The sequence below is a fragment of the Arctopsyche grandis genome, chromosome 10 (genome assembly GCF_051622035.1).
Source record: "Arctopsyche grandis isolate Sample6627 chromosome 10, ASM5162203v2, whole genome shotgun sequence".
Lineage (NCBI taxonomy): Eukaryota > Metazoa > Arthropoda > Insecta > Trichoptera > Hydropsychidae > Arctopsyche > Arctopsyche grandis.
The window spans coordinates 9,750,247-9,777,277 of NC_135364.1; the positions used below are offsets into that span (position 1 = coordinate 9,750,247).

The 27,031-nt window shown below is 35.6% G+C and overlaps 4 protein-coding genes across 4 annotated transcripts; 1 reads left to right on the top strand and 3 right to left on the bottom strand.

The window, feature by feature from the left end:
* Positions 1 to 1,077: 1,077 nt before the first annotated feature.
* LOC143917982 (3'-5' RNA helicase YTHDC2-like) lies at positions 1,078 to 13,273 on the bottom strand. The gene is made up of 10 exons (XM_077439626.1): positions 12,978 to 13,273; positions 10,282 to 10,601; positions 9,975 to 10,121; positions 9,606 to 9,901; positions 9,353 to 9,528; positions 8,015 to 8,130; positions 7,787 to 7,928; positions 5,378 to 7,716; positions 3,645 to 3,799; positions 1,078 to 3,563 (listed from the first exon to the last, which is right to left on the bottom strand). Exons 1-10 carry the CDS (start codon positions 13,219 to 13,221, stop codon positions 3,407 to 3,409), a joined length of 4,092 nt encoding a protein of 1,363 aa, XP_077295752.1. The 5' UTR covers positions 13,222 to 13,273; the 3' UTR covers positions 1,078 to 3,406.
* A 2,257-nt stretch (positions 13,274 to 15,530) lies between these two features.
* On the top strand, positions 15,531 to 22,304 carry DCAF12 (DDB1 and CUL4 associated factor 12-like protein). The gene is made up of 7 exons (XM_077439205.1): positions 15,531 to 16,112; positions 16,195 to 16,351; positions 16,710 to 16,862; positions 16,937 to 17,402; positions 20,084 to 20,398; positions 20,481 to 20,578; positions 20,653 to 22,304. The coding sequence occupies exons 1-7, from the start codon at positions 16,015 to 16,017 to the stop codon at positions 20,803 to 20,805; spliced, it is 1,440 nt and encodes a 479-aa protein (XP_077295331.1). The 5' UTR covers positions 15,531 to 16,014; the 3' UTR covers positions 20,806 to 22,304.
* On the bottom strand, positions 22,286 to 23,879 carry LOC143917628 (programmed cell death protein 7). The gene is made up of 4 exons (XM_077439206.1): positions 23,115 to 23,879; positions 22,860 to 23,046; positions 22,548 to 22,782; positions 22,286 to 22,476 (listed from the first exon to the last, which is right to left on the bottom strand). The coding sequence occupies exons 1-4, from the start codon at positions 23,613 to 23,615 to the stop codon at positions 22,353 to 22,355; spliced, it is 1,047 nt and encodes a 348-aa protein (XP_077295332.1). The 5' UTR covers positions 23,616 to 23,879; the 3' UTR covers positions 22,286 to 22,352.
* Positions 23,115 to 25,808, bottom strand: Tbca (Tubulin binding cofactor A). The gene is made up of 2 exons (XM_077439207.1): positions 25,468 to 25,808; positions 23,115 to 23,969 (listed from the first exon to the last, which is right to left on the bottom strand). The coding sequence occupies exons 1-2, from the start codon at positions 25,671 to 25,673 to the stop codon at positions 23,828 to 23,830; spliced, it is 348 nt and encodes a 115-aa protein (XP_077295333.1). The 5' UTR covers positions 25,674 to 25,808; the 3' UTR covers positions 23,115 to 23,827.
* Positions 25,809 to 27,031: the final 1,223 nt, after the last annotated feature.

The window sequence follows — 27,031 nt, forward strand, 5'->3', positions numbered from 1 at the left end:
TAGAGATATTTTTCTTAAAGCAGAACTTTTACAAGTGGGCGTTTTAAACCCACGGCTCCTCTGAATGCGCGCGCACATGTATAAATATTAATACAAAATTACGACATCGCTCCGTAAAACGACATTTACCATTCCATAACCTTTAAATATTTCAACAAACCATGATGGAGAAACCTTTCAACATTTGTTTTCAACCAAAATCTTAATTAAGATAATAAAAAAAAATCAACAAATTATAAAAATAACTATCAACCTTTTTCAAGTTTCACAAAAATTTCCATAAAAATTGAAAACTACACACATATATATATGTAAATCAGGATTCGTCAGTTTGGCTAATGTCACCTAAGTTGACTCACCGCTCTATATACTGTTTTAGAGTCACCAAACTGTCATTACAGTAATTGAAGTCACTGGTAGGGGTTAAGACATAATAAAAATGACCATATACACTTTAGTAAAGTACACAACTATGAAGATCACATCGAAGTAGAGTAATATGTAGACAAAAAATACACCATATTTATAAACGACATGTAACACATATTTCATTAGATTAATACATCAACGTAGACTAGTTTGAATTGGCAGTCGAAATGAGGAATAAATAGTGATTCAAATGAAAAGTGGCAAGAGATGTTGGACATTTATAAATAAAATCGGCGATTGTTAGAAAAAAATCAATAACAACTAACATGGCCGAATTGCCAATAAATTATTAGCATACTCTTACTTGGCTCATTAGTACTAGACCTTGGCTACCAAAATTTACAACTTACAAATTATTGTCCACTATTTGTATTTATGCCAATTTCGTTAATTTGATCATAATTTCATGTAATAATTTTTTTGATATGGTTTCTTCGAATTGGTTACTTGTTAAGCTTAACATTGAAGATTGATACATGAACATGAGATTGAACACATTATTGGGTTCAATCTGATATTTTATTTTAACTTTTACAATTTACAATTAATTCGAGTCTTTATTTAGTATTAATTTCCTTGATTGACTTTTATATTTTTAGTAAATTATAATTTAATATTATGCGAGTATGATTCCACCTCTTTTATTTTGTACGATGCCACAATAACGCATGCAATTCCCGTTCCCGTTCCTGTTTCTCGATGTGTTTCGATAAGTGAATGTTTCAGTTTCAAATAAATACTTAATAATCAAATTAAATTACAGTAACGATAATTTGTCGGAAAAACGCAGGCGGCGAACACATTTTAAATTATTTAATTGTTTGTTTTACTCTAACAACGCAGGTGGCGACGCGAAAACATTTGAAATTATTGCGTCGCAATGTCAGTTATTCCTGTTTTCCCGTTCCCGTACCCGTTTTCGGGCGATTTTTTTTTACAGAAACCATCGCCAACATACACACAATAACTCATGTAAGTTTCGTGGCAATGGGTTGAATGGTATAGGAACCCATAATTGACAGACAGACAAACATTGATTTTTATATAGATAAAGAAGATATAGATATAAGTACCTATTATATTCCAAAAGCTGTTAATGTTTCAAGTACATACAGTAAATCAATAAAAAAATAAGGTTTTGTAAAATCCTAAAAAAAAACCCGGTGGCCCTTACGACATAAAGTTGATGAAGACTCGAAAAATGAACTCGAACTAGGAGAATATCCCAGGCCGGAAGGTAATACGGGACAAGTACACGTGCATGCGTGAGATTTACTCATATATGCCACTGCTAATCTTAGAGCTTGTACACACTCATTCATTTTATCATTTTTCGAGTCTTCATCAACTCAGAGAGAGAGTTTGTGCCGTAAGGTGGACCATGAAAAGCCCTATATACTGAAAAGCATGGTAAAAAACGATTATAGCTTTTTTTTTACTGAAGTGGGGGCCTCAAATTTAAAATGCGCCTGGGGCCCCCATTTACTTGATCCGCCACTGGTCCTAGCCTTAAAAATAATATTAAACTTATAACGATAAATGCAAATACTGGCGTAGATTGACTCATTCATTCCATTCACTCGATACTGCTTTAAAAATTATTTTCGCAGATCCGTCATTTTATTTGTAATTGTTTTTAATTATAAAACAGGCTTTTTAATTATACACCGTAATGTTAAAAAAAAGGTTAATGATTACAAACACGTCAAAGTTTCGAAGTTTTTGCTTAATAACTACAAGCTGATCGAAAGCCATTTTGAAAAGTATGTTATGACTGAAATTAGTGCCAGTAATTCTCTAGATATGTATCAGTGGTCAAATTCAGTGGCGGCTCGTGAGAATTCGTTATTGGTGCCGCAGAGATGAATCAGGCTGTAGTAGCTCATTTACTATACCAGTGACCGAATACAAAGAAAAATAGAATGCATATGTACTATACTAGGAGGCTGCAGCCATATGAACGAACCGCCAGTCAAATTTCGTATTTTAGTTTTTGTTGCCAAGGTACAATTTCCTTAAATATGCTAATAAAATATAAATAGAAAAAGTGTCCAAAATCATAATGGTTTGTAATAAATTAAGTTAAATAATAGATTTTCACGTTTTCATTTGAATCAACCATGTATGTATGTATGTATAATACAAAGAATTCACTTCGGCAGCCAGTTTATCAGAAATTATAAACATCAAGTTCTCCTACAAATAGTTAAAAACATTTATAAATAATTCTTTTGGCCTGACCTGATAATTTTTTCTCATAACGCTCCAGACTAATTTTAAATTTATGTATATTTTGAACGACATTGATAGTTACGACTAACAAAAAATATATTTCTAAATTTCGCCACCTGTTGAAGATTGACTGATTTCATTACATTCAACATTAATAACCTACTAACAGATTCTTGGCATTGGAATAAATAATCACATTCATAAATATTTTTATAATCTTTGTTCATCACTTCAGGTCTATTCATAATATCCAGCACAGCAGTGCACGGAAAAGACTACTTCTATTTATACTATACAGTAGCATACATTCAGACAAGTTTTGGCCTAATGCAAGCCAAAATCAGCTTACAAATATATTACAGAGTGGGACTTGCGTCGTATCATCGAGTCTATAGTCACAATATGACGTTTCCGAAAATATTCATATTCGTTAGCACGCATGCACTCGCTACTATGCCGTCACATCATGCGTTAATATTTCCACAGTGGCCAAAGAAAATCGGTTTTGTTTGATACGTTACGGTGACATGTACTGCTGTATAATATGAATAGATTTTGTCGACTACTATAATGTATCAAAGAATACTTTTCATACTGCTGTTTACGTGCACAGTTGCCGGTCTGTGCTGTGCAAGTACGAATAGACCTTTAATCGTAAAACAGATAAACATCGTGCTCAAATCTTTTACATATTAAAAAATGGCATTCCTCCATTGTCAAAACGTATAATATTTACAAGCAATAATTAATTATGCTTCTGTATGGGGCGACCATTGCTACGAAACTTCTTCATGGGCTGATCCAACAGCGTCATCAGAGATCGACCACTTTCAGTGCATATCTCTTGGCCGTCTTTAGACACGTAGAGGCGGCGATTCTCATTCAAACCATTCAACAGGTGCCTAAAAATCGAATATAAAATTTAAAATCACATAACAATATAATCGAGCATAAAGTACAATCGCATCTGCATATCTTCTTACCTTGTAATGTGAAACGGAACTTGATGAGTGTTAATCCATTTGATGTGATACATTAAAGTAGCTTCATTTTCACACGGAGAGTTTAAAAATTCAGCACAACCAAAGAATTTAGATATTTCACTAATGGAGAAGAAGAGCATCACCTTGTGACCAGCCTAAAATAAAATAACAATCAATCCTGTTAATTCAGTCCAGATAAGTTATTGAGAAATAAACACAGTAAGCGCTGAGCGAGTCTCATTGGTCCTTAACCACGTGTTCCTTCAAGAAATTGAATCTTACTTTGCTTGATGAAACTAATCCATTCTAAAATTGTAGCCACAGCATAGTGCACTGGTATACCAGTATACTTTTGCATACCAGTAAAGTCTCAGCCAAATACTATGGTGGAGAGGTTTTGGGGTTATTAAAAATACAGATTGACCGTCTCCTGTACAAATTTTCCAATTTTTCTAGCTTAATTGTTGAGACGTATCCAATAAGATGCTAGTAACTCGCTAATTCGAGTTACTAGCATCTCGAATCTTACATATAAATATGCTACTTACATACTATATGTATAAAAATGTATTTCAAGCAAATTTTGTGTATCAAAAAATTTGTTGATTGTTCATAGATGTCTCTATTGTATTCTATGTATATAATGTAACGTAGGAACATTATGGGTATTATCCACCGCCTAAAGTGCATTCAGGAGTGAACAATGGACACCCTCGGATTAGGCCGAGCGGCACTTCCCGCTAGTTCTCAGAATCCAGACGAGAGCGTAAGCCTGTAAAACTGTACGTGCCTAAGCAATGGATGAATAAACGGATCGGGGAAGCTGTAGTGAGCAATCTGCCCTTCAAAATGAGGTACACTTGGTACAGGGAGCGTTCTGGAATGAGCGCTGGCTGCGCGTGGACCTCTTGAATCATTCAATAAATGCTGTGAAGCGTCTTTGGCCTTTCATTTGGAACCTTCACCCACCCCTACGCAACAATATGCACTGCTATGTTTGAAAAATTGTTATAGTTGGTCCTCTGTAGGGGGGTTTGGTGCATCCGCTCTAAAATCGCCAGATTAACAGAACGGCAGCTTTAAACGTAATTCTCGTTTTCTCGAATGATAGATTGCACATCAGATTACGAGTAACCTTTCGATGTGCACAGATGCAATTATTAAAATGGTAATTATTAAAATTGAGTTGGATCTTTCAGGCGAGTTTAATAAGGCAAGATTCGGAACTTATCGAATCTTGCCTTATTAAACTCGCCTGAAAGATCCAACTCAATTTTAATAATTGCATCTGTGCACATCGAAAGGTAACCCGTCATCTGATGTGCAATATATCATTCGAGAAGATGAGAATTGCATTTAAAGCAGCCGTCCGTTTATCTGTCGTTCAATTTATCTGGCGATTTTAGAGCGGATGCACTGCATCCTCTGTAGGGACAATAAGGAAAAACGTACATGCTGTCTCTTACACCGCCTCTCGACCAATAGCATTTCGTACAGACAGTAGAACATTGTACTTCATTGTACTACAATTGTCTTCTTACAGCTTATAATTACAAACATATGTAAATAAATAACAATTCAATAACATTGTGCAAAAAAATTTATGAAGTTGTGATTGTCAAGATATTGTATTACTCATATGGAATGTTATCATCAAGCAAAACAAAATTAAATTTAAAAAACAATTTTTATCTCATAATTACATAATTGAGAATTCTGATCAAATTACTAACCTGACTCGCTCTCACCAATTTCTTCTCTGTAGTGCTTGAATAATTCCAAACACCGACATTTTTGCTGATCTCTATGACACTGGAGTCATTCACCCTTATAATAAAATATCTTGTGATTGGCAAGGCACTAGAGCTGGCTTCGTTGTTCCCCGTAATACTGGCTAATAGTTGCATGTTAGCGCTCGGAGGACTCATGGGTGCTTTATTTCCCAAATAATTGGGAAACACAGCTTGGTTCCCAAAATTGTAATTCGTATGCGGTTTATTCTGCTTGTTTAGCGGGAAATGATTGTTCGAAAAGTTGTGTTGATTTCCTTGATGATTATTGTACAAGTTTTGCGGATATGTCACCTGTTGATATGATCTATTTTCGAAGTTGTACGACGGTTCGAAGTCGTTGTTACGATGTCTGGTCATCTGAGGGTCCAACATTAACGTCTTTGGTTTCTGACCGATACCGATCGGTTGACTCAGACCCACATTGCGTTCTTCCATACCTAAAACTTGAGCAATCGTCGATATAATCTTCTCATCCATTTGACTAGTTGCTTTAGCGGGATGCAACATTCGTCTAATCATCAAAGCGGAGAATTTCTGCCTCAATAAATATATAAGTAGAGCGTCTTCTTGTGAAGCCGTAAAAACGACCCAATCATCTATAGCTAGTGAGCTTGTCTCCGCGTGGGGAGCGTCGGCGTCTTCGTCTTGGTCACTATCGGAATCGTCCGACAGTCCCGGGAGATTAGGCTTTAGGGCTGTCGTGTTCAGACGCAGTGGCCCTCCAAATAGAGCGACTGTGAGAGCCGTAACTACAGTATTACATCTAATAAAGCAACTCCTACCCATCCTTACTATTTCTTCGTATAAAATCCAATCGGACGGTATGTTTCTCAGGGATTCGATAAAAGCCGACTTTCCACGGGAAATGTGAAGAGACGATCCGGGATGGAAAGTTAGTTTCACTTCCTTGCTGGTCCTGAGCGTTAAATCATCTCGATCTATTCTAGCGATTGACGGATATAGGCCACTGATTAAAGCTGCTTTTATAACATACCATTTTTCAGAGTTTTGATTTATGTCTTTGATGTCTCCAGGACCTCTCACTTTCACCAGCCCTATTGCTCGCAGTTGGGCGAGCAATTGAGTCCTCAAACCGACTATCATCTCCATGGCTGCTCTATTTATCATGTTATCCTTGCAAAATTTCTTTTCAGTTTTATTTGTCCTGGCAAGTTGCCAACCTTGAAAAGCTCTGAGCAGTCCCATATGATCGGACAATGAATCCGCTGCAAATTCTCTTTTCAATTCATTCCGATTTTTCTTCTTATCGGGATCATTGCTCAATTGGAACGGTTCCTTATTGGCGAGGCTGCATGCAATAGTCAAAACTGGATCCAAACACTTCAAAATACACCCGTATAAAAGCATTTTTCCTATTTTCGGATCAATAGACAGACCCAACAAGTGTTGACCGATCTCGGTCAAGTCCTCCATGGGTGTGAGAGCACCTATTGTTTTCAACACAGCCACAGCATTTCTGATAGTAGCGAACGACGGCGGTTCCAAAGCTTTAGATAAATAATCGGCTATCGGAGTATTACTAGTTGCTAAGAGTTTCGTGTGCAGGCACAATTCGTGCAACGGGACGCGTAAAATTTCCGGCGTAGAGTTATCAGGGAAGGCATCAAACCTTGACTTTGAATACAGCATGAAAGCTTTGCCGGGTTGAGTTCGGCCAGCACGACCAGCCCTCTGCAGAGAGCAGGCTTTGGAAATCCAACAACGTTGCAAAGAACACACTCCAGTCATAGACTCGAAAAAATTTTCCTTCACTAATCCACAATCGATCACGTACACAACGTCATCTATTGTAATGGACGTCTCGGCAATGTTGGTAGAAATTATGATTTTTCTCACATTAGGAGATTTCATAAATACTTTCTTCTGATCGGGCGTTTGCATATTGCTATGCAATGTATATAATTGATAGTTGACTTGTCTCATTTCGTTGCAAGTCTGTATCAAATCCCTCAAACAAATTATATCATCATACCCAGTGAGAAACACCAAAATAGCTCCTTTAGATAAATTTAAATGTATATATTTTATTAAAGCCAACAATAAGTCATAGTCCACAAAACAGTCATTTTTAATAGACCGTTCGTACACTTCTAGCATTAAATCTTTTTCAGTATTGTTTTCCTCCCTCGGCGGTTTGACTGCAGTAATAATTTCCGTTCGAACTTCTTGTATAAAAGAAGCACACTCAAAATGACCTTGTTGAAAAGCGTAGTCGTATGCGTTTTTACCCATTTTATCTTTAATGCTTTTATCTGCACCTAAAAGTTGACAAATATATAAGCAATCATACAACTTGTGAAATGAAGGAAAATCTATATTAAATTGTACCCCTTGCAATGATGTCTTGTACTATATCAGTACAACCATGATAGGCTGCGATCATAAGACCGGTCATGCCCGTTTCGGAGTGTTGACAATCAACAGGTACGTCTTCAGATACGTATAAGTAAATCATTTGACTGTATGAATCCTGAAAAATATCAATAACGCAAGTTATATTCAAAAAATTTAAAGAAAAATGTACGACCTCCAAGTTTTATATCAAAATTAACATACATAAGTGCCATCATTGAAGCAATCGTTAAGAAATTCATCCACATCGGCCTGTACGGATGGATCAATCTCTTCTATTTTATTTTGAGCATCTAAGTTTTCAACATTTGCTTCGGCTGCTAATAAACATATATTTAAACAATTACATACAATTATCTTTTTTGATATTTACATACTGCAGTGTTCCCCAGGTTGGAAAATTCTCGGTGTAGTTAATATTTTTGGGCGAGAATCTTTTATATCAACTAATAAAGGACAAATACTTAGCAAGGGCTACATATTATTGTAGCTTATTTTGAAAATAAATAACTATATGTATGGTATATTAGTACCTACAATGCCAGTTGCACTATTTTTGTGTGCAATTACCATTAACTAAATACTTTTTTCTCCAAGCAAGGCATTATTTAACTGCCAGTAGTGATGTTAATTTTATATAAAAATAGGTCCAAAGGAATGAAACTTAAATTTTTATATATGTAAATACTTCAAATTAATTATTTAAAAAATCAATTACAAATGCGTAAAGATTACATTAAAACTTACTTCAAATGTCAAAATAATCCAACAATAAAGTCCATGAATTAGAGATTGAATACCGAAGTATACACAACTTTTTTTTCCGATAGTATAAACGAGAATGAAAAAAAAATAGAAGCATGCAAAAGATAAAAAAAATATATAAACATGCAAATTCTGGAGAATCTTTAAAACAGTTTAAAACAGGAAGTGTTTATTACAGATGAAGAAGTAAATACGAAATACGAAAGTACGCATAAATTTCCTCGACAGAGAAAGAAACCGACGGACCTTATCAATAATATTTAGCATGAAAATATTTACATATATATTAATTCATATTCTTCTTGACTGCATCTATAGATAAAAAATAATACTTATGTAACGCGGTAACATGAGAGAGAGTATCCACTGTCTAAGTGCATTCGTGGGTGAACAATAGAGACCCTGGATTAGGCTAACGGGACTCAGTAAGTGCCCGAACAAAGGATGCGCTAGAGTTCGCACTGACCTGGGTGAGTGTATGCGTAAACAATAGACTCGCCAGAAAAGACCTTTAAGTGCCTAGACAATACACACTTCAATGGATCAAGGAAGTTGTGCTGGGCAACTTGTCCTTTATAAGGACATACACACGGCAGATCAGATCATTGTGATCATTGGACCTCCTGAATCATTGAATAAATGCTGTCAATCGACTTTGGCCTTTCATTTGGATCCTGAACCAAACCCTACGCAACACATAAAAAAATAAACTACGCCCAGAATCACCCACTTGATGAACACTGTGACATACTATATATTACATTTATATTTACATACAATTTACAACATCTGCGCCCCTTTTATTCGTCTTCATGGTCCTCATAACATTCTTTTCTATTCTCCTCATTTCTTCCGATTTGTACTTGGTCATAGCTAAAATTTCATCTAAATATATTTTTTGAATATTGTACGTTCGTCCCGGAATATTTACAATTGCACAGTTATTAAAATATCTGGAAATAAATTAATAATCAATTTCAATAATCACCGTCTACAAATATTTACACACGTAAGCACATTTCATACATACTTAGAAAATATAGTAGCGTCAATAGTTGCCGACATGAGAATTAACCTAAGATCCTTAAATTTCGCTAAGGCCTCTTTTAAAGAAATAAGTAAGAAATCGGCAAATTTATCTCGTTCGTGAACCTCATCCACTAATACGTGCGTAATGGACGCAAGTGCTGAGCTGCCAGTCATCAAAGTCCTCAATAATACTCCGTTTGTGCAATACGTCAATACAGTCTTTGGGCTCATTCTCGATTCTAAGCGTATTTGATAACCGACTGAATAGCCGATTTTTTCATTACGTTCATGCGACACCTATAAATATTAACAAAAAAATAAATAAACCAAGTCGTTAAATACGGTACACAATGAATTGTAATCGTCGTACTCTTTCGGCAACAGCGACGGCTGATATCCTTCGAGGCTGTGTGCAGATTAGACGGCAAGGTTTTTTTTCACGCTGGTAATGATCTAAAATTATTTGAGGAATTTGCGTCGTCTTTCCAGAACCCGTTTCACCGACGACAACAATAACCTAATTCAAAAATAAAAGAAATACATATTAAACAATTGAAAACTTACATTATGAAGTACATGAAAAGTTGTTATAATCGTATCAAACCAATATCCCGATGCGCTACATCAGAATATCGGCTATCAATAGTATATAACCAAAGACTTGTTCAGTCCCCTACCTGGTTTGAATTGATCATATTTATGAGTTGTTCTGTGCTACCCGAAATAGGCAAGTTCTTTTTGTATGTTAGGATTTCGGGCGTATACTGTACACTGGGAACTTGAGGAGCTCCACCGGAGAGGTGCCCCGATGCTACATGGTTGGTTCTTTCTCTCTCGCAGCAACTATTCAACTCGTCCTTTTCCCGGCTAGTTATCGGAAACGCATCCAACAAATCTGTGACGTGTTGTCTGGTGGCATGGTCGAGTGACAAAACGGCGTCTTTTTGTACGAGGGTCGACCCAGATCGTTTGTAGACGGTGACATATCTTTTAACGCCTGTGAAAGAAATTTTGAATCGTTAATGATTTGTTTCATACCTGTTTGTACCACATTGGATTATACCACAATGTACAATGTACAAAAAGTACCACAATGGTCCAAAACTATTAAATAAAATAAAATAAAATAAAATTGGATCAGCGGTGGCTCAATTCAAATGAATTAAAAATTGCGCAATTCAAATCAATTGCTTACTTAAGAGGGCTGTACACCCGAAACCGTAATTTTGTTGCCGTTCCTTTCTTCGATATATGTATATATTGAGTGAATGCGACAATATATTATTTTTATTATTTTTATATTATTTTTATTTTACATATATACCAGGAAGGCCTTACAGGTAAATCCCAATGCGCCTTCCTGGCCAATTACAAATACAAATGCAGCATTTTTTTTATTATAAGTCGTTGAATTGCGAGACACTGAAAAAACTCGCAAATTAACGAGACATCTATGAATTGTACATAAATTTTTATTGTACATCAATCAAATTTCAAATAATGGTGACATAGTAGGTAGGAAGGATTTTTAGCCAATTTTTTTTTCCGGGAACCGTTTCAACAATGAAATCAGAGAAAATTGGCAAACTCTGATAGGAAACGATCAACCTGGAGTCACAAGTCCAGGTCTGACCAACAGCATACTCTGAAAAATTCATTTTCATTCAGGGATTGAACCCGGCACCTTCTTGACGGTAAGCAGAAACTTAACGTCCGAGCTATGCTGCTGGCTATATATCAATATATCAATATATCAATATATCAATATATATATTGAGTGAATGCGACAGTTGCGCTTCGACCAGATAATACGTATTTTAAATCGACAAAATCGAGGTTTCGTATTCTCCAATTTTCTCCTCCGAAACAGGACCAATTTTTAAAAAAATTTCATCATCGGTATGAGAAAGATATTTTCTATGCAACTGTGCGCGTATTTTTTTTTAAATCGACCGTTAAATAAGCACGCTGCACTCTTTTCGTGGGTGTAAAAAAGAGAGGATTTTATAGATGTTTGGCAGCTCCTAGCTCCTATAAAAAATAACTAATAAAAAAAAATAAAAGCACAGATGCATGCCAATGGTGGATATCCATAGCATATTAAAAAATAATTTCTCTAGTGCCATAATTGAGGAAGGGAGAAGTGTAATACGTTTGTATGGACAAGGCGCTGGTGTCCAGTCCTCTTAAGGGGTGCGATTTAACTGTACATTGAGAAAGATACTTTGTATCTTAAAAAAAAATGTTTGTGCATTAAAAATTTCCATTATTTTCGGCGTTTTTTTTACTTTGTATCTTAATAAAAATTTTTATGCAATAAAAAAATGTTTCTGCATTAAAAATTTGCATTATTCATTATTGAACTCGTCATTGGTGGAAGCTATCCGGTTCCTTAATGTGATTGATGAGCATTTTGACCTGTTCAACTGTCATGTTGATGAGCTGGTTAGTTTCTTGAGATTCAATACGAGACTATTTGAATGAGATGAATGATTGGAATTTTTATTGCTTTTTCTTTGTTATTTTCTTTCTATTTTTCTTTTTTTTTTGTAAGACTGGTGTGACGCTTTGGGGCAACCTGTCAGGTCACACTGGTCATTTTATTGTTGTTATTATTTTAAAATAATAATAAATTAAATAAATAAAATAAAAAACAATCATTCGAAAAAATAGATTTTAGCATTAGAATAGATACAAAAAGTGATAACGTAGCAGTCTTCTGCTATTGACAACTGTCAACTGTCAAAAGTGTTTACTTTTGTTTACGTATTACGTATGAATATGAATGATGATGTCAGGTCGTAGAGTCGAAGACAAGGTCGTAGGTGTCGAAGGTCGAAAGCCGAAGAGTAAAAAAAAAAGGAATCCAGTAGAGAAGTGTTGATCGTTGTCGGTTCGAAATTTGATATTGGCGACATTGCCGATACAGTTCATGTCATTTAAAAACATTTCATCCACTTTTTAAGTAGTAAATATTTTTTTCAATGATCAAAGCAAACACAATTTTTTTGTAATGTACAGAAACATTTTCAATGTACAATTTTTTTTTTTTTTAGATGCACATTTCTTTTATAAAATAGACGTTTAAATTGTTCCCATTGTTTAATACCTGTTTGTACCACTTCTGATTATAAAATTAGGTCAGCGGCAGCTCAGTTCGAATATACAAAAAAATGATCAAACTAACAAACTTCAGTCATCATAAGTGCAACAAAAAACAATGTTGTTAAACCTTTCATCGATGAATTGTCTTTGAAGTGAAATCGATTCTCAAAACAAATAAAAACGTTTACAAATACATATATTTAGATAAATATAGTTGGCGTAGTATTAGTGCAATAGTGGTAACGGTAACTGGTGTGTGGTGTCTGACCGTATCCTCTGGATTTGGTGCAGAGACCCAGCTGGCGGGAGTAGTCGTGCACGAAGGCTCGCTCCTGCACCGACAGGCTGGAGGGCAGCGCCAGCTCCGACGAGGAGGCGCAGCGCGACAACTGCCCGATCTGCAGCTGCAGCGACAGCCGCGCCGCCGACGACACCCCACCTCCAGCCCCCGCACCCGCACCCCCTCCGGCGCCTGCGCCCCCGCCCCCACGCGCCCCCCGCTTTCTGCCCATGCCGGCGGACTCGGACGCACACGCGCACCCACACCCACACCCACACCCACACCCACACAGCGCTCCGCTCTCTCGAACCTCTGATGGATATGGCCATAGCAACACCGCTCCGACCACCCATGATCACTGATCAGTGATCACACACACACACACTTTTGTGACCAACGAATGCATTTATATTCCATGGTGGATGCGAATGAAACGTCAATTCGGCACAAGTCGCCAATTATTTACAACGTGCTCGCAACAATTTGTTTGTAGAAATTCATTTTGCACCTCCACCGATATGTTTCCACCAGAATATTTCTGACGGTAATCGCAACAATTGCACAATATTGGTATCGTGTTGGATGCCAGGCGACGCTATTTTTGGTGTTGTGGCGGCTCGCTTATACGACATGGTCGAGTTTGGTTGCCTTCCTGCGAGTGGGAACCAACTCGGCTGGGTTCGGAGAGCTACTACTCACTCCGTCTTCAGCTGTCATATAATAAACACGTGCATTAACATGCCAGTCGTCTCATTCGTTCATCCTCCATAGTGTTTACCAGAAATTCAACGAATATAAAATACAGTAAAGACAAAAATTATTTTTATTTTCAAAATGTATAAAAATAATAGTTTAAGTCGGACCAATTTTACAGCCCTTTCGGCTTTCCTTCTCTTCGGAATTCCGTCTTCAACGTGTGTACAATAATGCGCCGCTGTATCTTGATGAATTTATGAATACCATACAGGGCTAGGTGGTTTGCACAATTCGGTGATGCTATTCACCAATAGTGTAGCTACCTCATAGTAAAGTCATACAACGCATCAGAGCCAAACTGGACATGAGACCCCAATTTCTATACACTCAATATAATTTATTATAACTTAAACAACATAATTTTTGCATGAGGACTTTATTTATTTAAACAACATAATTTTTACATGAGGATTTAATTTCTCTGTTTTTTCTTATGTTAATTTCCAAATTTTATGTATGACTACGTGTATATTTACCCTGGTAAACGGACTACTAGTCATATGTGAACCAGTCACAGGACAACCGGTCGCTCTAGATCAATCACACGTGATCACTCATCACACTAAAACTGGTCACACCTGAAAATTAGTCACGAAGAAACTGGTCACACCCAAATTCGACCAATTTTGAATTTTTGGGTGTGACCAGTTTTTTGTGACCAATTTTCGGGTGTGACTAGTTTTCTCGTGACCAGTTTTAGTCTGACGGGTGATCACGTGTGACCGATCTAGAGCGACCGGTTCACATTTGACTAGTAATCACCGAACCGTTTACCCTTTAGTTTATTACTACCAGCGGAAACCTATTATGGGGGATGAAAAAATGAGACGACTGACATGTTAATGCACGTGTTTTATTTATGACAGCTGAAGGCAGAGTGAGGTAGCTAGCTCCGAACACAATCGAGTTGGTCTCCACTCGCAGGAAGGTGACCAAATTCGACCATGTCGTATAGCGAGCCGCCACACTATAATTGGTCTTTTGTAATGTATTGTATTATTTGTTCTGTTTTGATTTAAGACTGTTGGTTTTCCTTTTAAAAATAAAATATCCACGAATTTAAGCATATCAATTAGGTATTTGATTTCCAAAAATTTTAATTTGTAAGCTCTCACACTTACCGCCTTTCCCATGAACTTTTATATAAGTATGTAAGTGTTACTTGTTTGTAAATTTCATATAATTATGTACAATCAACTCGGGTGAATTTTATGGTTTGGGCGTGTGAACACGATGTACATATGTATGTCTGACTTGTGATTCTACAACACATATGTATGTATGTACCTACATTAAGTGTATTGCTTGAAAAACATTAAACATATTTTCATTCCTATCGAATTGAAGTTGATTTTATAATAGTGCTATGGGGGATGAACGAATGAGACGACTGGCATGTTGAATGCACGTGTTTTATTTATGACAGCTGAAGGCAGAGTGAGTAGTCACTCTCCGAACCCAGCCGAGTTGGTCCCCACTCGCAGGAAGGTAACCAAACTCGACCATGTCGTATAGTGAGCCACCACATTGCCTTCTTCATTTCTTTTCATTAATTTAATATCTTGTCACCTCACAGAAAATAAATAATGCACGCTTTCTTTAATTTATTTCGAAGTTCCAAATTATGAAAATAAAAAATATATGACATTTGTATATATGAATGAAATAAAGTGTTATTGTTGAAAATGTACGTTACATACCTACCTAATTGAAGCAAAATACGCTGTCATTTATCAATTTGATCGAAACGATGGCAAACGAAGATGGCTGCGATCGGACGCGTTTAGATCAAAGTGTAATTAATAACAAGAGAATGCGTGACATTTGTCCGATCTGGCGAGTCGATAACTTCGACCTACCGTTCTGCGGTCTCTCGATCGGAATCCGCTCTTAAAATCACATATTCTTCGGAAAGCATTTAAAAAAATGCTTGCACACTGAGTTTGCGTCGAGCCTGTCGATTTCACTCCGAATCACAGGCGAAACTGTCTTCCATGTCAGAAGACACTTTTTTTTCGATCGGTCGAATGCGAAGTAATATGTGTAAAGTTGAACTGTCAGTGAGAGATATATGAATTTGTCGTTTTACGTTTTAATAAAACTGCATTTCACCAGCAAATATCACCCCGTGAATATTTGCCACAAATGTATGTCAAATACTTTGACTTGCACTTGTAACCTAAAAATTGTAAATTTGTTCATAAGAGCGAATGTCAGATGAGTGTTAGTCGTTTTATATAGATAATTATAAGTTGATTTTGCGTTAATCATGTCGAAAACAATACGAAAATGTGTCGAGGGGAGTCTGCCACCGTGCTATTCGGTCAGCAGATTAGAAGAAAGGCGAGCCAATGCTAGAATACTAAGGTTTATTTTATACACCATTTTCATATCTATGTGTATATATGCATTTTTTCGTTACATTTTCGTTTATTTTTCATGTTCACAGATTAGAAAGGCAAAGAAAGCCTGACAAACCTGAAGATTTTGTATGCTATTCTGACTCTGAGAGTGAAGAAGATACTCCAACCCAACAACAACAAATTCTTAGAACGTCATACAATTTCGTTGACTATGTTTGTGCACGAGAAATACAAACCCGAGATGTAACTACCACATTATTCATTATTCTGTTCATCCCTTATTAAAGTTATATACTTCAACTATGTAATGTCATTACCAAAATTTATGTACTAATTCCAAATGTTTTTTTTTTATATATTCAATAAGAATATATCTAAAACGCCCTGCACATTAAGATCTATATTGATACATGCTACAAATATCAGTATCACGATTCAAAATTATTGAGAAATTTGTACATTCAAGTTGAAATTGATTGCACATTTCAATATAGTCACAGATTTTAACGTATTGGATACAGATCTCAATACAGTGACTATGACTTGCTAAATCTAACCTCATTCTTATATATGTTAATGACATCTTTTCTTTTTTAATTAGCCAAGGATTGTAAATCCAACTTATGCGTCTCGTCACATACTTACACATGATATGTTCAAAGAAACGCCTGTTAGTCTCGGAAACATGAATAAGGTGTTTTGTTCACAATGGCTGTCAGACAGACAAGTCGTATTCGGAACGAAGTGCAACAAGGTTAAAAATCAATTAGCACTAGTATTCATTAAAATCAAATGTATATAATTAATGTTTTGATTCAAAAATTCTAGTTGATGGTGTATGATGTAAATACCCGTCAATTAGATGCTATTCCAACGCTTCGAGCCCGTCAACCTTGGAGCGCCCACGAACACCAGACTGGCATACATGCAGTAGAAATAAATCCATCGCGGACTCTCCTCGCGACTGGTGCGAGAAATTCTTGCGAAATTGCTGTGTACCGACTGCCGACGCTGGATCCAGTGTGCGTCGGCGAAGCTCACAAAGACTGGGTGCTGGATATGTGTTGGCTGGACGACGAATTTCTCGTCTCGGGCTCTAGAGATACGAAAATGGCCTTGTGGCGTATTAATAACGACGAGGATAACGTGCCAATGGCTAACGATAAGACGAACAATATCACCCCACCGCCAGCCAAAACCACCCCACCTGCTGCTGTGCCATCTAATTCTGGCCAGCCGGCGTTGCCACTTCACGATTACGTATCGCCGATTACGATCAAAGAGTGCAGATCAGGTAATTTCATACCATGTGTTTGAAACTGAGTCGGTTATATATTGCTAAAAAATTAATTCAAATTTAATTTTAATATATTTGAAAGAGGCGGATGTCTAATTTTCAGTTCCAGAAACACTGTTTCTGTTTGACGTAATTCACAAGTTGTTAACACTTCTTATAATTCGATATATCCAGAATCTCGAAAAAGCAGAATAAACATATAACAGGCCACCAGTATTTTTAAATATTGTTTAACAATATTTAATGTTTTCTGAAATACTTCTCGAAATGAAGAAAAGTGGACTTATGCCACTTTCAAATATAACGGCTCATATAATGAAATGCTATCCAGCATGCAATAACTATTGATCATTAGTTTGATCTTATCTATGTACGTTAATATGGATATTAGTTTTGTTCGATTTGGAGCGTAGCTGCTTCAATGTAATGAGATTTTTTTATATCGCATTCTAATTTCAAGTGTGGTTTGTTTTACTGTTCCTTTATTTATTTTATTTACAATTTTGCCATATTTTTCATTAAAAAGAAAAAAATTAGGGTATAAAATTTATAATTTCTATTACATTAAAAAAATTTAAGTCTGATTCGGTTAGCGGTTTGGGAGATAATTGAATTCAATTATCTATGATAATTAATATAATATCCCAGTGATTTAACTCACTCTCTAAAAATTGAAAGAGTTCAAAGGAAGTTCCTCCGCTATCTATATATGAGGGAGTTTGGATACTACCCGCAACTGTTTCCTAGTACTTTTGTACAGGGATCTGTTGGCTATAGTTCCCTATCTCATCGGAGGGATATGCTTCTTGTGTGTCATTTCTTCAAATTATTAAGAGGTGATATGATGACAACTCAACTATATTGGAAGAAATTAAATTTTGGGTTCCATCTCGCCTCATTGATTATCGGTTGCGTCCATTGTTCCAAACAATTAAAGCAAGAACTAATGTTGTTGCTTTTTCACCAATTGCTCGAGTCTTACGTTGCTTGAATTTGGTCAGTAATCACATTGATATTTTCAATATTTCACCGGATAATCTATCCGTATTTTTACTTTTAATTCAATTTAAACTATATATATATATATATTTTATTATTTTCAATTTGTAATTTTTTAATTTTTAATTCTCAATTTTTTAATTTTTTATGTACAATTTTTTTAATGTTTTATTTTATTTTATTGTTTTAATCTTTTATGTATTGTCTGGCCACAGTGTAATATTGGGGTGACCTGTTAAGACACTGGTATACTTGTATATTAAAAATAAATAAATAAATATGATAATTGAATAAAAAAAAGAGGACACGTATAAGGGAAGTTAACATTTCCGGCCAACTTAAAAATTTACGTCGTATCGATAAGAATTTCAGAAACCGATACAAAGTGTCAGTTCGATAGGATGGTGTTCAAAAAATCCCCAAAATACACAGATTTTTTCTAGATCATGAAAACGTGATCAGTGATCGATTCTGAGTTCTAATGTTGTTACTACGTACATATGTACATATGTTTGTAGATAAAGTAAAAAATCTAAAATGGACAATAATCACTACATAGATTAGTAGCTATTAGAATATTCAGTAAAGAGTAATATAATAATTTAAGTAAGGAGTAATTGATGTCATATTTATTTATTAATTTGTACTTTGGGAAAGGCGTCATAGCTTATGGACCCAATTTTATATTTTCCCATGATGTCGTTGTGGGGTTGCCCCTGCGCGAAATCTATGGTATTAAACTTTTACCTATGTATGTATATAAATTTTGAAATCATATTCAAATAGTGGCGACGTAGTAGGTAGGATGGTTTTGCCAATTTGATGAGGAATCGTTTCAACAAAAAAATCTGATAGGAAACGATCGACCAGGAGTCACAAATCCAAAGTCTGGCCAGCAGAGACAAGTGGGATTTGGACCCATGACCAATTTTGTTCAAAGCATTATATACTAACCACTAGTCTATTCTGCTGATTATGTTTTAGCTCAAGAGCTACAAAAATGTTGAGTTTCATACTGCGTGTAAGCAAACATTTACAGAGTTCTTCGAATCTTATATGATTCGCTAGTATGAAGCATTCTTGAATATTCTTCTATTATATAGCCACAGTATAATGCACTATTGCATACCAGTAGATAGGTCGTAGGTTCAAATCTCGGCCAATTACACTGCCGGCGATTTTATTGTGGTTATCAAAAAGGAATCTAATTTGATAAAATGTAAGGTTGCCAATTTTGTGGAACCGTTTCAATGAAAATGAGATAAATTGGCAAACTCTGATAGGAAACGATCGACATGTAGTCACAAATCCAAGAAACCAGTGGGATTTGATTAACCACTAGTTTATCCTGTTGGTTAATTTGACGGCTTCGTCACCTGTTGAGATCCTCAATCAGATTTCCCCTAGCTTGGATTTGTTTAATCTAAAATATCTTGATCTTGTTGAGGGATTGTTTAATTCCAGATCATAAATGTGTCTGATATTGTATTTGTTTTTTTTTTATATATTGATTAATTTGTTTTTTCATATTTTATCTTATCTTATGACGATTTTGAGCAATTTGTAATGTTACTATGGCAAAATTGTGAATAAATAAATAAATATCAGATTGTGTATGACTCGTGTGTGTGTATTTCTGGTGGATATCAATATTAGAGCTTTGTTTGTTTACATTTCAGGTCAGAAAGTGCGTGCCATCACATTCAACAAACATTGGAAAGAAATAGCTGCCCTAACCCTGAACGGTTACATTCACGTGTTCGATGCCGAGACGTTTAAGCAAACGATATCGAGAAAACTGCCGTCGTGTCAAGATTTAGTATGCCTGGCGAATCAAGATGGTGGCCCGTACGCGATAGGTTGCAAATCGTACACGTTGCTGTTGGATTGTCGTACGCTGCAACCCATTAAAAAGATCACATCTCGATACAACGGATGCGGAATTCGTTCGGCTAGTTTTCAAGGCAATTTATTAACCATCGGCACCGGGTTAGGTTAGTGCTAAATATGAAGCATTTTATATAGAAAATTTTATTTTGTATTACGTCGTTCTGATATTGTGATTTTATTTCGCAGGTATGTTGATGTTTTATGATTTACGAGTTGGCAAATATTTAGAGAGCAACATTCATTCGTCTAAAACAGTTGTTTTGAAAGCTTCCAAAGGATATGTGGTATGTTACCGGACGTTAAATTAAGATATTGAACCGTATCAAAATTTATTTGCAATACTAATTTCATTTTTCAGTTTCCGGACGATCAAGCCGACGGTTTCAATCAAATAAAATACGTTCCTGCTATTTATACGCATTGTTACGACATTACCGGTACTCGCATCTTCACGGCTGGAGGTCCACTACCGGCTACACTCATCGGAAATTACGCAGGGCTTTGGCAATAATGTTTCCGATTAAAATTAGCTTAATTCTAGCACACGGGTTGTGTGTGTTGTAAATATTATTTACTAGACCTTTGAAAATTACTACTGAGTCGACTTTTACTTTCTCCATATTGATTTTTAACAACATACTTCACATATCAGAATGTTTTTTTGTTGCAATCTTATTTGACTCACATTTTAAGGCCTATATATATATATTATATGCATAATACAAAAAAAAAACTGAAAGCATTATGGAATGATTGACCTTTTTTAGTAAAAAAAAATGCCAAACGCATCGAATGTGCATTGTAAAAAAAACAATAATTCCTAAATGCTTTCTATTTTATATATTTATTAAAACTTTGTATTTTACTAGGCAATTAGTTTTTCGAATTGAAGAATTACAACTTATCTAAAATTTTAATCTTTTATCTACTTTATACTAAATAGAAGTCTTTAATTATGATTTTTATACTGGAAAGTAATTAAATACTTACCAAGTCAACATCTTTGAAGAAAAAGAACAGAACAAATATGTTAAAATTCCTAAATAAGAAAATGCAATACCGAAAACGTACGATTAACTAATTATTGACAGACTACGTATTTGGATTTTATTTTGTAATAGATTTTGCCTCTACATCGTAATCGGATCTTCGTTTCAAAATTTCCAATCGAAAGTTCTCGGCGATGTGATGTACAATGCGAAAATTATTTATACGAGATGTGAGGAGCGATCGCTTTAGAGAATTTTCGCGACGATTCGATAAGGTTAAGATTTGCTGACTGAATATTTAGTGATAAGCATTTTTATAATGAAAATTGTAAACCTTATGATTACCTAAGTACATGTCGTGTGTATTGGTTTCTTTGTATATCGGACGTGTTATTTGTACTAGAATTTTACATTGCATAACATTTTGTATTATCCGCATAATACAAATCTCGATCAATACGGGGACCGTATTATTAGAAAGGAGTTGTTATCAGACCTAATCGCTCGCTGACACTGTGTACAAATTGAAATTGCTATTTTTAACCAAATTTTTATATGTAAAGAAAATCGGTCCTTTGTAAGCTGCTTGTAAGTGGTTCTTGTAAGTCGAAGTCGGTACAATCAAACCTCACTATTCAAAACAATTTTACCTCTGATATTGATTGCATTAAAAGTAGATGATGTAAATATGTCTGAACTTGCTGCTGCTGATGGAAATTTTTTTTCATATGGTGTGAAATCTACTCAAAACATTAAAATGTTATGTTATTGGGTAATATAATAAATATTTATGTATGTATGTACATGCATAAAGAACATTTCAATATTACTTTTAAATGTGGGTGTTTTATTTGTCATCCTTTTTTTATACTGAATACAAATCAAACGTCACCTATTCGAACTTTCCAGAACATGGTTTTTTTTAGGCATTGATAAATTGTAATGTTATATATATTCATAGCATACATATACAGCAGGTCACATAAAAAAGACAAATATTTCAAAAAACTGTTTTAATCATAAAATTAAAAAAAAATCTATAGCATAAATTTAAGTTATCAAAATATTTTTAAATGCCACCATCGAATTGAACAAATTCCTTCCAATCATCTGAAGGCAACGGTGGAATTAACCATCCTAGAGGAATCCTAGTACCTTCTTCGTTTGAGCATACATATTGGTCCCACTGTTTTCTAAAATCAAAATTATATGTATTCTTATTTTTTGTATAGTAAAAAAATCAAATAAAATAAACAAATCAAACCTCATATATATAAACTGATCGATGCTTTCGTGAGAATTATTTTGTGGTAATGTATCTTTGTTTCCAAACATCACATCCGTCCAACTATTTACAATCGCAACATCACTACAAACATCCTCCACAATACTCTCATCTAATGTGCGAGTATTTCCATCTTTTTCCAGCATTTCCTTCAAACGAGATTCTTCTAACGTATATCGACTGTGCGCTCCCTTCCAAAGTGATTTCAACTTTTCTGCAACAGATGGAAGTTTCACAGGTATAAAAATCAATAATTATAAACGAACATAGCCATCTGTATGAAATTATTACCTGTGAATGTTAAAAAAACTTCCTTATCGGTAGTTAGAACATTTTCACCACGTCCCGATGCTGACTTCTCCCGTGCGTCTCGTAACTTACACAATTTTTCAATCAATAAAAGGAAACGTTTAGCTTCCGCTTTACGTTTATTAACATCTTTCAAGACTGCATCAGCTTTTAATTTAAGTTCTTCTTCCTAATAAAATAAAATGCTTATAAATATACATGTATAAGTTCGATTACTATAATAATATCGAATAATACCTTTCTTTTTTTATCGTATTCGATCCGTTCTCTGTTTATCCATTCTTTGAGCTCTTTGGATTTCAGTTCCATTATCTGTTTCTGTTTGTTGCTTTCGAGTTGTATCATGCTTTTGTTACGTTTGAGCCTGGCGCGTTTGTTCATTCTTTTAGCCATTTTGTACTTAATCGACTTGATCAACGAACCGTCATTCAACGCAGCTATTAAACGATCGGCCTGACTCTTCATAGTGTTGATTGTTTGCAGATTTTCATTGAACGCGTCTGAACTCAACAGAGAAACATTATCTCTCATGTAATTTTCAGTAGTTTTAATCTTCTCACACAATTCGAGCAATTCCAATATGCTATTTTTCAAGCGGAATTGAGAAATGCTTGTAGTTTTGTCGTTTTTGTTCGAAATCTTTACCCTCGACTGCCACATCTGCACAAAGGCAGCGTCGGTCATAGTATTAGAGATGTAGTTGTGGACTCGATTCATATTTTGATCACCGTAAGCCATTCGCGAATCGTCGAATTCAATTCACAGCACTAATTAAACGTTTATGTGTATATATATAATAGTTAAGCGATATTAGCAAATGTTAATAAAATGTTCGGTGTATGGTAATAGTGAAACACTAAGATATCACTTGGACGTTAATTATATTATAGCACGTTATTAAATGAGTTTGCTTATTTAATTGGAAAAAATAAAATTAAGCAAAGTGTCTATCAGGCTTCGGCCTGTTCACTTTCCAATAATTGTTTGGTCGAATTTTCGAATATTTCCGTCGCTGCTTTATAATCTCCCGTATCTTTGATGTCTTGTTCCGATTCTAAAATTCCCTTCAACTCTTGTAACGCTTTTTTCAATCTGAAATAATAAAATAGATACATATTACACGACGATCTTTAATCATATTTTGAAATACAGAAAAATATACTGATATTTGTAAAATACTAAGTTAAATCTAGAACAGTGATGGCGAATCTAAGACCTGTGGGTCAGACACTGACTCAAGAAGGCTTTTTGAATGGCCCACGTGTTGAAGCGTGAAAATTAAAAAAATATATTGATAATGTTGAAACGGAAGTGTACTGGCCTTGACATTTTTAAAGAATTTAATAATACATTTAAATAAATGGATATCAACTTCCAAGAAATTGTGTCTGAAACAACAGACGGTGTTCCCAATATGGCGGGAAAAAATATTGGTTTTATTTAGCCGCTTAAGAAAACTATTAGATATTCTCTGGTTGAATTTCATTGTATAATACATCAGCAAATTGTATGTGCGAAGCAAGGTTTAAAAACATTTCCACAATATAATGCCAGTTGTAATAAAAATCATCAACTTCATAAATGCAAGAGTAATACAAATTTTTGACATTAACCTTCATTTTTTACTCTTTACTTGTAAAATACAACAATATGAGTGACCTAAATATATAAGAGAGATAATGAGAACCTATAGAGCAAATTTTATAAAATATAGAGTGAATTATAGACGTTTAAACAATTAAAATCTGACATGGCCAGATCACGGCGAATGGGTTACAAGACAAGTGAAGTCTACGGGCTCGGTTTTTAAAACGTGTTGTATACGATATTTTATCTCCAACGTAATGGCAGACGATACATTAACGTATATTTATGACCAAAATGAGACCAATATGGCAAAGTATGAAAACGATCGGATAAGAGATATAAAAAATTACCACTTACACGAAAACCATGTGAACTGTATAAGAGGTATGTAAAAAGAGAACGTAAACCTTTTCGGATGATCAACTTTTATTAACAAATTTTTGGATTTGCAAATTTATTAGTATTCTTTTTAACCCCCCCACATCAAATGACTTCACCGATTTATTGACCTACAGGTTAGTTCTAAAAAAAATAATTAACGAAATTTGACCCACTTCTCAAAAAGGTTCGTCACCAGTGTTCTAGAAGCTTCGAAATAGATTTTATTATAAAAGTGATCGTGCGTTATGAAGCTGGATGTCTGTTCGATGTATAACGATGTCGTGAATGATTATTACCACCGGCACTTGCAGGAACTGAATAGATTCGAAGATGGTAAGGATAAATGGACTTTGATTACGTTAGAATCACCGGATATGGGGGGACGGTATGAGTGAAACGAGGAAGTAGTTTGATGCACAACTGTTTCTTCTGACCGACGTGAAGGAAGTAGTGTGGGGGGCTTAGCAACAGTCGCAGGGTTTTCACAGAATTTGTATGATTTTGAACGTTGACGTATGACAAATGCAACAAAGAGGTTAAGTCACGTGTTAGGTGTGTATCGTTGATAAGGCGAGTGAGTAGAAGAGTGTAGTGTAGTGTGAAATTGAGAATCGAGTCGAACCTGCGATCGGCGTCAGGCACCATCATGAGCGCTTCCTCGAGGAGTTGCGCGTTGTGTTTGATCTGGTGAGGGTCTGCGCCCCCCTCGGCGGCGGCGCGCCCCTTTTGCCTCTGCTGGTCCGCTTCCCGCCGGTACAGCGCCGCTTCTTTGGCCACTCGCCTCACCACGCCCGCTTTTATCCGCACTACTTTCACACGAGCGTCCATCGCAACACCTGCTCGATACAACACTGCCGACTGCCGACTGCCGACTCGAATCTGTCAACGGACGTGATCCTAACACCAACGTGTACGACCATTTACCAAAAAGCCCGACACACATACATATATCTGCATCTGAACTAAATCATAGTTCTTATCGATTGAATCTTTAGGCAAAGAATAGGTGGTATTTTGACCGTGTCCCGGCCTATAGAAACACGTATGTGTGAGGATCTTTATTGCACAGTTTATTGCACAAAAAAAAATGGCTAGAAAAGTTGGTGTATTATGTAGATTAAGAAATATTTTAAGTAAAAAAAGTAAAATTTTAGTGTTTAATTCAATTGTCTTGCCACGTGTGGTTTATTGTGCCACTGTGCTTAATTTGTTTAGTGGCCAAGATTTAGAAAAAATGCAAAAAATACAGAATAAAGCTATGAGAGCTATTTTGAATGTGAGTAGATTTAAGAGTATTGGAAGTATGTTAGATGAATTAGGATGGATGAGTATTAGAATTAGTCTAAATATTAATACATTGTCTTTTGTTTATAAGTTAGATCATAAGTTATTACCTAAGTATTTTGATGATTATATAATAAGGAATAGAGATAAACATAGTTTTTATACTAGAAATAAGGACAAACTAGTTGTAAGTAGAGTAAGAAAGAATAAGACGGCTGGGGGTGTTTTTCACAGGGGTGTGCTCATGTATAATGCCCTCCCTGAGTGCGTCAGGTCTGCTAAAAACATGGATGCATTCCTGCGAGGTGCGAAGAGACACCTCTGTGAGGGACAGTACATATAAGTTAATTATAAATTTTAGAGTTAAGTATAATAATTAAGATGTATTTTTAAATTAGCTTGATAGCTAAAATATATATAAATAAATAAGTTAATACAGGTGTGTTTGTATGTACGGGGAAGGAGGTAGTAGGAAGCTCACTGGCGTTAGGTGCTGGTACGCCGGTTTATCTGTTTCAGTTGGATACGTGGTCGTGTGCAGTTGACCCTGTCTAGGGGGTCGTGGTTTGTTTGTATGTCGAGTATGTTTCGCTTGAATAGACGCAAATTATATAGGGGTGCAGGCATCTGTGTGATGGGGGAGTATACGAGTTCATTAACCTCGAAAAGGGATACTACACGATGTGCTATAAATCGCTCAATATAGATTATCGGCGATTCACGCGATGCCTCGTTCCCCTACGAAAGTATAGGGTGGGTTTAGAAGAACGGTTGCAGTGAAGGTACGGTGTTCGTTGACGGGGTCACCAATTAAGGTCTGTTCATACCTAGTCAGCACGAACCGACTTCAACAGGTATCCTGCAAGTACGGACAGTATTCTTTAGTACATTCTATATGGACG

What these genes read in the sequence shown, in the direction of transcription:
- LOC143917982 (XM_077439626.1), bottom strand. Translation starts at nt 13,221, where the DNA reads ATGGGCAGAAAGCGGGGGGCGCGTGGGGGCGGGGGCGCAGGCGCCGGA. An exon ending in AATTGGTGAGAGCGAGTCAG is followed by an intron (nt 3,800 to 5,377) that starts GTTAGTAATTTG and finishes ATTTTATTTTAG; the next exon opens with GCTGGTCACAAGGTGATGCT. An exon ending in GTTCCGTTTCACATTACAAG is followed by an intron (nt 3,564 to 3,644) that starts GTAAGAAGATAT and finishes TTCGATTTTTAG; the next exon opens with GCACCTGTTGAATGGTTTGA.
- Tbca (XM_077439207.1), bottom strand. Translation starts at nt 25,673, where the DNA reads ATGGACGCTCGTGTGAAAGTAGTGCGGATAAAAGCGGGCGTGGTGAGG. An exon ending in GTGCCTGACGCCGATCGCAG is followed by an intron (nt 23,970 to 25,467) that starts GTTCGACTCGAT and finishes TTATTATTTCAG; the next exon opens with ATTGAAAAAAGCGTTACAAG.
- LOC143917628 (XM_077439206.1), bottom strand. Translation starts at nt 23,615, where the DNA reads ATGGCTTACGGTGATCAAAATATGAATCGAGTCCACAACTACATCTCT. An exon ending in AATACGATAAAAAAAGAAAG is followed by an intron (nt 23,047 to 23,114) that starts GTATTATTCGAT and finishes TTATTTTATTAG; the next exon opens with GAAGAAGAACTTAAATTAAA. An exon ending in GATCAGTTTATATATATGAG is followed by an intron (nt 22,477 to 22,547) that starts GTTTGATTTGTT and finishes TTTTGATTTTAG; the next exon opens with AAAACAGTGGGACCAATATG.
- DCAF12 (XM_077439205.1), top strand. Translation starts at nt 16,015, where the DNA reads ATGTCGAAAACAATACGAAAATGTGTCGAGGGGAGTCTGCCACCGTGC. An exon ending in GCCAATGCTAGAATACTAAG is followed by an intron (nt 16,113 to 16,194) that starts GTTTATTTTATA and finishes TCATGTTCACAG; the next exon opens with ATTAGAAAGGCAAAGAAAGC. An exon ending in GATCAAAGAGTGCAGATCAG is followed by an intron (nt 17,403 to 20,083) that starts GTAATTTCATAC and finishes TTTACATTTCAG; the next exon opens with GTCAGAAAGTGCGTGCCATC.